Source organism: Pelophylax lessonae (assembly GCF_965119305.1).
Source record: "Pelophylax lessonae genome assembly, chromosome: 3".
NCBI lineage: Eukaryota > Metazoa > Chordata > Amphibia > Anura > Ranidae > Pelophylax > Pelophylax lessonae.
The window spans coordinates 283587476-283598873 of record NC_138770.1 but is presented as its reverse complement, the minus strand read 5'-3'; the positions used below and the strand labels follow the sequence as shown (position 1 = coordinate 283598873).

General features: G+C 42.0%; 1 protein-coding gene across 1 annotated transcript in view; it reads left to right on the top strand.

Moving 5' to 3' along the window:
- The window catches only part of MCCC1 (methylcrotonyl-CoA carboxylase subunit 1), a 53430-nt gene that overhangs the window by 29785 nt on the left and 12247 nt on the right, over positions 1-11398 (top strand). Inside the window, exons 11-13 of the mRNA XM_082251882.1 lie at positions 48-157; positions 2678-2894; positions 4638-4724. Of these exons, the coding sequence (XP_082108008.1) occupies positions 48-157; positions 2678-2894; positions 4638-4724 (414 nt within the window). The remainder of the gene's footprint in view (positions 1-47; positions 158-2677; positions 2895-4637; positions 4725-11398) is intronic.

Sequence of the window (11398 nt, the reverse complement as noted above, 5' to 3'; positions counted from 1 at the left end):
TTTGCTCAGTAACTTTGCTTTGTTTTCTCCTCTTCCAAAACTGACAGGCGATGAGGTTTCTGTACACTACGATCCCATGATTGCCAAATTGGTGGTTTGGGCAAAGGATCGTCAAGCAGCACTGACAAAATTGAGATATTGCTTACGGCAGTACAATGTGAGTAAAACAACTTTCAACAGTTTTCTACAGCATCATAGTTTAATCAACTTCTGTCGAAGGGACATGTTTGAAAAAATTCCATTGATTGAAGGCTGCAGCTGCTGATCAGTGTATTCTGAAAGCAATGGTGCCGCTAGTCAGAATACCCTGTTGCCCCTGGGGGGGGGGGGGGGGGGGGATTCCAACATTCACCTTGTATGATTAGAGGAATCCTGTTGTGTTTTTTGTTTTTTCTGCCAACAGTTTGTCAGCTTTAGCCTGTAATCTGCTTAACCTCACACTGGTAAATGTCTTAGCTTAAGACCAAGAAGTTGATGGAGCCACAATTTTCTGACCAGGTGTCCCCTAAAGCACAGTATACATGCTGATATTTATTTTTACTTTTTTCAACCAGTTTGAACGAAAAAAAAATTACAGATCTCTGCATCAACACAAGCGATGTTGATCTCGGATCTCTCCTGCAGTGTCTTGGTATTCTGACAGTGGGGACTCCAACCCCACCCCCACCCTCCCTTGCCTAGTCAAAATGCAGTGATCAGCACTGACAGTCATTGGCTGCAAGTGCTGATGGAATGCTGATTTTCCAGCATGACTGTTAGAACAGACAGTGGTACACGCGTACAAAAAGTCGGAAAGGTTACTTCTATAAACCTAGCTTAACTTAACAGCATTAATTTCCCCTATCAACGCTAAAAGTCATGGATTGAGGTATCCCCTCTGCCGGCTAATGTATTTAGGTAGCCATTGCACCCATGACTGCTTGAATACCTGAATACTGTCTATCTGACTGGATGCAGTCACTGGTCAACTATTAATTTTCCACCGGCTTCCTTGATTGCAAGGCTTGAATTGGGGTTGATTCAGCTGAAAATTTGAGTTGTGTATGGTCGGCTTTAGAGTCGTGCTCTGACAAAGTAAATATAGCTAAAATAGGGGGGGGGAATGTATAAACTATTTTTCATAGTTAAGCCTGCACAAGTATAATCATTTAAAGCCTAATATTTATATTCTTGAAAAATACCAATCATAACTGTTTTTCTTTATGTTTTTAGTAAGCCCTTAGATATTTCTCATCCTAGCACGTGTACTTTCTTTTTGAAATCCGTTCACTAATAGTTTTCAAAGTTATGAAATAAACTGGATTTCTTTCAGTTTGGCAAGATTTAGTTCATCTGGGTGTAAAAAAGATGTAACTTCTACCCTTCATTGGTTTTTAGTGCTTTAAAAATGTCATGAGAGAAATAGGACAGCTGTCACTGATGGCCTTCTCCTTTTAAAATACTGGTTGCCTCGCTGTGTCTGGCATCAATACATTTTGAATCCCAGATCAGGAACATACATGCTGAAATACAGGGCCGTTGCTACCAATAGGCAAGGTAGGCACCGGCCTAGAGCGCACATTAGATGGGGGTGCTGCCAGTGGCATAGTGTGGGCGGGGGCAGGCAGGTTCTGGGAGTTCAGGTTCGGTGGCGGCAGCAAACAGTGGCATCCTCGGGTTCCGGCCGGCCGGCATCTCCACACGGCAGGTGTTTAGCTATGGGCGGTGAGCAAATAGGACTGAGAGCCCAGGACTCAGAAGAAGAGCACCACCGCCTTTTCCTTGACTTCAGCCCCTGACCCCCCCCCCCCCCCCTTCCCAAAAGGTGAGAAGCAGTGGGCGCAGCGTACCCCGCGATTCCAGAGCAATGGCATCCTTCAACTTCCTCTCTAACTTGAGGCCCAGAGAACAGGCTGACTGGGGGCCCAGAGGACAGGCGGGGGGCACAGGCTGCAAGGGAGCCGCTGGAAAAGATCAAAGCACCCCTGGATCAAGGAGATAGACTGGCATGGAAGGTACCGTACAACGGTTATCATACAGAGACTTATCTGCAGACAGAGTCTCGGATAATGGGACAGAAGAGGCATACTAATACCACCCTAGCTTGTCCATATACCTACGGACCACGGCTGGCGTGAGGAATCGAGCCAGTGCTGCCACTATTTTGTCTTCAGGCCAGGTCCAGAGGTACAGGTGCGGGCCTGCGGACCACGGCTGAAGAAATGGGTAGAGAGGTGCCGCAAAAATCTCCACCCCGGCCACCTCCACTGTATACATGGGCTAGGCAAAGAGGGTGGAGTAACGGCTGGAGCCAGGGGGGTGTCAAAATGAGGTTTCAACTAGGGTGTCAAAAATCCTTGCACCAGCCCTGTGTAAATAAGTCAGTCATTTTTGTTCCAGGTCAGTTGGTCAAGAAGTATCGAAGACAATTCATCAACATGACAGCGAGACAGCTAGAATTTCAGAAGAGGCCAGCAAGGCAGTCTCTGTGATTTTTCTCAATCTGTAATAATGCAGAACCAACACATATGTGGTCACTGAATACTAACCATCTTATAATGCACATTGTGGGATTACATTTTATTAGCTTTGTTTTGATTCCATGTTATAAAATGCTCAGGTTAATAGAAAATCTTTAATTTAATTCTCACACTCTCTTATTATGTTTATTGATTTGCCTTCTGGCCTGTCTTTACAGATTGTAGGACTGAGCACCAATATTGATTTCCTCCTTAGTCTCTCTGGACATCCAGCATTTGAAGCAGGGGATGTACATACCAGTTTTATCCCCCAGCATTATAACGAGCTGTTTCCTCCTAAGAAAGGGATCTCCAATCAGATGTTGTGCCAGGCTGCTCTGGGTCTTATTCTGAAGGAACAAATCTTAACTGATGTGTTCAATGTGCATTGGGAAGGTTTGTTTCTCCTTCTCGGTTTTATAAACAGTATTCTATACTAATTGATCTATGTTGTCTGATCTCACACAGTATCTTACTAGCAGTGCATGCAGATAAAGATTCAGTAATATCCTGAGAAGCAGTATACATCGACTCCTATTTTTATCATCATTGGTCAGTTCTAAAAAAATTGTGTACTTGAGATTTAAAGGCCATAATATAGAGAAGATGATTGTATCCTTATTAGTGCAAAAATGAATGGTTAGTCCAGGTTAAAGGATAACATGTTACACCCATATTCCAGGTGTAACATGTTAGGAAAAGACCGGCCCCCGCACCTTCCCTAATCCCCACTGACAGCTAGCGGGGTTCTTCTCCCTTCCCACTGGCTGTCACAATTAAAACAAATGACCTGGCCGCCCCCCCCACCCGGCTGCGTCACTGATTGACAGGGCTCTGTGCATGGAAAGCTACAAGGTCCAGCAGCAGGGCTGTATGGGCATGCAGATACACTGGGAGACCTGCGGGGCACCAGCGATCTGCTAATCACTGGTACAATACTTCACAGGCTCAAAAAAAAAAAAAAAAAATGCACATTTTTTTTTTTACCTCCAAAAAAATGTGCATTTGTTTTTTCCCAAAAAGTGAACTTATCCTTTTAAAAAGAGTGTCTCATTAATATTAAAAAATGGTACAATAAAAATCTTAAAGGAATTGAAGCTTAAAGTGGTAGTAATTTCTGGGTTTTGATTTTTGCCTACAGGTAAGCGTATAATAAAGCTTACCTGTAGGTTAGGTTAAATTAATATCTCCTAAACGTGCACGGTTTAGGAGATATTCACTTGGTTGGCAACCGGTGACTTAACTGGCGCACGCGCTCAAAAGGAACGGCATACCTGTGTCGTTTGTTCAGAGCTCTGTGTAGGGCCGGTGCAAAGATTTTTGTATACTTAGATGAAGGTGCAGTTATTCAGAAAACGCTAATGCAATACTCAGCTGCTGATAATGGAAGTTCCTATATGTCAATTTAATAAATAGTAGCCTGTCTTCTGTCGGTTTCTGAGGAGTGTCTGGGGGTTCAATTACAGTGCTACAACATCCTTTTACGCTATGGGATTGGTTTACAAACGATAAATACACTATTCACTTTGCAAGGAAAGTTTTTTTTTTAACTGCAAGGGAATTTTCCCAAGAGCTTAGTGAATGTGGTGAAATTTCATTTGCAAAGGATACCCAATTATGTGCATGGGGAAACCCCCCCCCCCCCCCAGCATTTTTGCTTGCACATGATTGGGTGATGGAACTCAGCAGAGCTTCACCTTCTCCACTAAGCTCTGGAGAAATATCCCTTGCAAATTGCAACTGCACTTGCAGAGTGAAAAGTCGGTTTTACTTTAGTAAATAACCCCTATATGTGGTGATGCTGCATAGCACAGAAGCGGAAGTTAGTGGTGAAAAGACAAATGTTTCTGCATGTTTTAGCTCAAAATGCCATTACAGGTAAATATACTGTATATTGTTTCCTTTCTGAGTGCGAAACCGTGATCTTGTTAGCAATCATTCTTTTGAACCATTTTCTGCTTGTGGGAACCCAGATATCTATAAAATGTGTTGTAATTTTACAGTATCACAAGAGAGACTTAAAATGCCTTTAAGACAGGTGGATTCAGGGCACATAAAACGAGAGTAAATGTAATTTGCACTGTCTGCAAGAAACAGTGCAAAATGTGGAAATGTAACGTTTACTATTTTCCTTTGTAGACAAATTCTCTCCATTTGCTTCGGGCAGTGGCAGAAGAATAAATATTTTATATACCAGGAACCTCACATTGCTGGATGGAGACAATAGTAAGTGAATTTTGTGTTTCTGTGATATATATTTTTTTTATATAGAGATTAGAGGAAGTAGATAGCGTAAAAAAAGTAGCCTGTCTGGCCCCTTTCACACATCCGGACTGTTCGTTTGTTTTTCATCCATCCATTGACCGATGAAAAACCTACATCAATGCATTCCTATGGAAAAAACCAGATGTAAATGGATGATCATCCATTTTCATCCGCTTCTGTCAACATCCGTTTTTTTGAATGGATGAAAGCCCTATTTTTCATCTGTTAAAAAAACAACAGATCGGATGAAAAACAAATGTGAAACTGATGAAATTAAAGTGGAGTTCCACCCTGAAATTATACTTACCTCCATCTTCTCGCTCCGGGTCACCTGAAAAACAAATGGATAATCGCAATTTTTTTTTTTTTTTTTTTTTTACTTGCCTCGTTTAGAAGAAAATATACTTACCTTACCATCCACTTCCTCCTTCCTCGGCCGCGGCCCGCGCCGTCACTTCCGCTTTGCAATGATTCCTGGGAGCTGAACGTCATCGCTCCCAGGAATCAATGTGCCTGCACCGGCCCCGACGTCATTTCCGGTGCAGGCGCGTCATACCTTGCAAAACAGCTTCTGGGCATGCCCAGAAGCTGTGCAGGGATGACGCTGCGACTCCGGAAGTGACGGCGGGGCCGGTGCAGTGCATCGTGGGACCGAAGAAGACAGAAGAGGACACAGAAGAGGATCGCGCTGGCTTCAAGCTGCCCACACCTGAGATGGGAGCGCTGGAGAATACATTTTCAAGGTAAGTATTTCTTCTTGCAGGTAAGTGAAACCCGGGACAGATCAGAGGCTATCCATTGTGGAATGCACTAGCCCTGACTGTCCCGGGGGTATTTTTATTAAAAAAAACATTCACTGGGTGGAACTCCGCTTTAACAATCCATATATGTGAAAGGGGCCTTAGAGATACAGTTTGTTGATTTTGTTGGCTAGTTTATGCAAGCTTTATAGACGTGCGTGTTACGCTGGGGGTGTCAATTAAAAGTTAACGACACCCCCAGATCAGATCGCATATTGCAGTGCGATCTGAAAGTTCGCACCGAATCGGATTGCACTAGTGTGAACCACCATGCGATGCGATTCTGCTGCGGACCAAGAAAAGGGTCCGGAGTGTGTGTGTTTTAGTGCGATTGCAGTGCGAATTCAGCCATACAAAATGTATGGCTGAATTTGCACCGCACAGACATTGCATGTAACTTTAGGAGCAGTGCACTCCGAATTACATGCGATCTCTGTGATCGCACAAATGTGAACTGGCACTTGAAGACAAGTATAGGTGTTTTTTTTTTTCCAAGAATCCTACTTCCCTAGGTGGATGCAGCATCAGTCCATTGCTGCATCTGCCCCCCCCCCCCCCCCCCACCAGTTCTAAGACTGAGAACCGAGCCATAAAACACCACTGATCGCTTGGGTCTCAGAGTTCCATGAGCAGAGAGCGGGTGACTGGCGGCTGGCTTTGACTCTGTGACTTGCTAAGAGGCTGAGCCGGGTACCGATACAGGGTTGTGGGCGGATCCTGACCGTATTGTCGCAATCTTTATCCAGCCTGGACTGGCTCTGTGACATCAGCTGACAGCCGGCTTCCACTGTGCCCGATGTGTGCTGAAAATGGGTCACAGGAGAAGTACAGCCAAACGAGCTTTGGCTGTACTTGAAACAGGCATGGAAAAAAAGGATGTAAACTTGTCTCTGCAAGTGAAATCTGCTTGTTTTTTTCTGCATGAATGGTGTGAACGAAACCCTATGCGTAACTGTAGACTCTGCAAAAAGTATGGAAATCAAGTCTGGTTCCAGAAGTGTTGTAAATCCTATTGTTTTTTTTTTTTTTTTTTCTTGTTGTGGTGCTTCCCCTTCTCTAGCAGAAACTCTTCCTCGTAGGCACATGCAACTAAAGACTGGTGTGTGTGTGTGTGGAATGGAGTTTTACTTTGGTCTGGCATTTACCCCTGCTGTGTTACTACTACAGCTCTGCAATCAGTAGGAAGTGTGAGCTTTGCTAATAAAGGGTATTGCTTAGTCCCCAAACTTTCTTCATTGATCAATTTCTAACACTATGCCATAGGGATGCACCGAAATTTCGGCGACCGAAATTATCGGCCGAAAATGAGCCTCTCTCATTTCGGCCGATAATGGGTTAACAGTGCCGAAAATAAAATATGGCCGCCGTGGGGAAGGAGGAGGGCGCAGCGCAGGGCAGGTTTTAAAAGTCCCGCCTCTGGCCGGCCGTCCGCCTCTCAGTGACGTCCCTACTACAATCTGTGCATTATGAATGGACATACCAGGTCGGGGGGCGGGGCGAGCGGCCGCTATAGAGGGAACTAATGTGATCCTTCCTGTCAGCTCAGCACCTCTATGTGTGAATGATAACAGAACTGAGCTGACACCGGGCGGGGGGGCGGGCGGAGCGGGCGCTATTAGCTGTAACTATGTGAGAGCTTTACTTCACTGACAGGCATGTATCTCCGCTGACAAGGAAGAGAAGCTCTCACATAGTTACAGCTAATAGCGGCCGCTCCGCCCGCCCCCGCCCCCGGTGTCAGCTCAGTTCTGTTATCATTCACACATAGACGTGCTGAGCTGACAGGGAAGGATCACATTAGTTCTCTCTATAGCGGCCGCTCGCCCCGCCCCCCCGACCTGGTATGTCCATTCATAATGCACAGATCGTAGTAGGGACGTCATTGAGAGGCGGTGCCGCCGGCCAGAGGTGGGACTTTTGAATGCAGGACACCCGAGGAGGAGGACGCTGAGGCAGTGGGAGTGGGGGGAGATGGGGGGGAGCTGAGGCAGCTTACCAATGATATTAGTATTATGCAGCATGAGGGGGTTAATGTATTGTCACTGCAGGTCACTCATCTATTAGTGACCGACCAGGCAGGTAATTAACCCCTTTGTGCTGCATTAGTGCAACCAGTATCAGTGTTAATTAACACTGGTTGCACTAATGCAGCACAAAGGGGTTAATTACCTGCCACTGGTCGGTCACTAATAGATGAGTGACCAGCAGTGACAATACATTAACCCCTCATGCTGCATAATACAAATACCATTGGTAATTAACCTATTGCCAACCCATCACAGTACATATACTGTGGCAGCGACAGGTGTACGTTGCTGCCTGTTTTTGGTGTATGCCCCTGTTCTATCCATTTTAAAAAAATTTTTGGGGGAAAAAGTCATTTTCGGTTTCGGTTTTCGGCCAAGGGCATCCTGCATTTTCGGTTTTGGTCCAAAATTTTAATTTCGGTGCATCCCTACTATGCCAAGGTTTGTGATAGGTTTCCTTCACAGCAGTAGCAATTAGGAAGGAATAGATGATGAGAGGACTGGGTTCTCATCAGTAAAAATTCCATGTCATCGTGACTAATGGAAATCATTTTCAAATCTCGATTTAGGTTTTTTGTTTTTTTTGTTTTTTTTTTTTTTTCCTGTCAAAGTCAAGGTGTCCTTTTTTTTTCTTTTTTTAAAGTGATCACCTTTTTTCAGAAGAAATTAAAAGGAGAACTAACACCGTACTCCCACTCCCCGTCCCCGCTGGGCTTGCCTCTGACGATGCTGAGCTGTCAGTGCCCATGCAGCCAGTGCAGTGGTCCAGCTCTGTCCAGAGCTTCCAGCACATACCAGAGCGATTCAATTTGCAGGCATCTATTGGATTTTAGTTGCAGCATTAACACTTTATGTAATTGCTTCATTCTGTTTACTGGGCATATGTTTGTGAATCTAAAGTCCTAATACAGCCAAAGCTTTTTCTTTCAGTGAAGGATAGAGTGAAGAAGAAACAGTATAAGAATCTTTAAATGTAAATCTCCATCAGTCAGATGTGATTTAACTGGGACTTCAACCAAGATGATTCTTTTATTTTTTTTACTTTATTTTTATTTGCATATAAAAAAAGAGAAAATTTTACAAAAGTATTCCCACAAATTGGGATTTCACATATTCATATTAATTTATATAGTTAATTATACAATATTTAATACTATAAATACCATAAAATTCCCTCTTTCTTTCCCTCCCCCCCCCCCCCCCTCCTGAGGTTCCTCCCTCCCTGCCCATGGCGTTCCGTCCTTCGTCATTTCTCCAAATTGATCATGCTTAATTATTTATTTCTATATATTTGGTTGATTTTTTTTAAAATCTATCCATTTTTCCCATTTTTTTTTTTTCATATTTATTGGAGTCTCCATCTGCGTATTACATATGTATTCCATATTGAAGTTGTTATTTATTTTTCCACACCATTTCTTTACTTTTGGACTATCCTCTTCTCTCCACTTTTTTGGTATTGTTCCCTTTGCTGCATTTAACAAGGTTGGAACCAGAATAATTTTATATTTTTTTAAGGACATTGTTGTTTTGTGACATAGGCAAGCCCAAGGATCATTTGGTATTATTATTCCTGTAATTTCCCCGGTCAGTTGTCTGACCTCTGTCCAAAAATCTCTTATCTTGGGACACTCCCAAAATAGATGAAACATCGTTCCTGCTTTTCCACATCCCCGCCAACATTTATCAGTCTTATCTGGTTGATATTTGTTTATTACTTCTGGTGTAATGTACCATCTTAACAGACATTTATAATTTAATTCTATTGTGCTTATATCTATGGCTGTGGATCCTACCGCACTTAGTACACCGTCTAATTCATGTTCTGACATTTGTACCCCTGTTTCTTTCTCCCATTTTACTATAAATGGAGGTTTCTCTGAGCTGTGCCACTCTGTCAGCATTTTATATATTTGTGACACTCCATGTTTTTAAATGGAGGTATAACTTAATTTCTCAATGTTGTTGAGGTTTTTTTCCGATCTGATCGGCTGTGGCAATGAGCTAAAGAAGTGTCTCAGCTGGAGATATCTCCAATCATCTAATTTTATATTTTTATTTTCTTGTTTTAATTTTTGAAGTGTTTTTATGTGACCTCTGTGAAGTATATCTTTTAATTGAGTGTTCCCTATCCAATTTCCAAATTTTTCTTCTTTCCCTGGTGGGAAGTATTTAGTGCCATTTAGTGATACCATTGGTGAATTATATTTTTCCATTTCAGTTGTTTGTTAATCCCATCCCATATTTTATAGACTACCTTTGTTAATTCATGTGCTCCGTGTGATTCCCTATATTTTGGTGGTATCCATATTGTTTTGTGCAAGTGAATATTATTTTGTGCACATTCTATCTGTACCCTTCTTTTTCTCCCTTTCAACTTTTGTCCAATCAACCATTCGTGTAATAATAATTACCGCCTTATAGTATCTTTCTATGTCTAGGGCTGCTAGTCCTCCTTGTGTTTTACCTCTTGTGAGAATCTTATATTGTACTCTGGGTTTTTTCCGCTGCCATATATATTTTATTAATAAAGTTTTTATTACCCTAAAGAAAGTTGCGGGGATGTTTATTGGTAGTAATTAAGAGAAGGTATATAGGATCTTTGGTAATATAAACATCTTAACTGCGTTTATCCTTCCGATCCAAGATATTTGATTATTTGATTTTCTTCTTATGTCCATTTTTATTTCATTCAGTAACGATATATAATTAGCTTGGTATAATTTTTTGGTTTGTGGTGTTAAATATATCCCTAAATATTTTAATTTTTCTTTTGTCCAGGTGTATGGGAAGTATGTTTTTATTGTTTGCTCTTCCTGGATATTTAGTCTGATGTTAAGAATCTCTGATTTTATTGGATTTATTTTGAAATTTGATAATTTTCCATATTCCTTCAGCTCCTTTTGGATATTTGGGAGTGTTATCCTTGGGGTTGTAACCTAAAATAATAAATCATCCGCGTATGCGGCTACTTTATGTTCATCTTGGTTTACCTTCACTCCTTGTATATCTTTATTTTGTCTAATTTTTGCTAACAAAGGTTCCAGGGTCAGCACGAACAGTAGGGGGGACATGGGACACCCCTGTCTCGTCCCATTGCTCATCCCAAATTTTTCTGATAAGCCTCCATTCATTTTAATTTTTGCCGTTGGTTTTTTATATAATGCCTCTATCCATTGCCTCATTCTTAGTCCGATCCCTAGATTTTGTTATGGTTTCTCTCATGAAGTCCCAGTCCACCCTATCGAAGGCCTTTTCGGCATCTATCGACAATAGGATGGAGGGGACTTCATGATTTTTAGTTTTCTGCATAAGTAACAGGGTACGGATTGCATTATCTTTCCCTTCTCTGCCTGGCCCAAATCCGTTTTGATCTGGATGTATCCATACTTTTAATAAGTCTTTTAATCTTCTTGCCAATATTTTTGTATCTGCGTTTTAATAATGCAATTGGCCTATAACTAGAACAGAGGGTTTGATCTTTCCCTTCTTTCAGTATTCCCGTGATGTGTGCCATCAGAGATTCTTCCCTTAGATCTTCCTTCCCTATTTTATTCATGTATGTTTGCATTTTTGGTATTCATATTATTTTAAATCTTTTATAATACTTTATTGTATATCCATCCGGACCTGGACTTTTCCCGTTCTGAATAGTTTTTAGTACATCTCTTATTTCATTTTCAGCGATTGGGGCTTCTAGGAGTTCTAGTTTATCTTCTGGAATTCTAGGTAGGTTTGCTTCCCTGATGTATTTTTCAATATTTATTATTCTTTCCTGTTTGGTTTTTGGGGTTTCTTCCTCTCATAC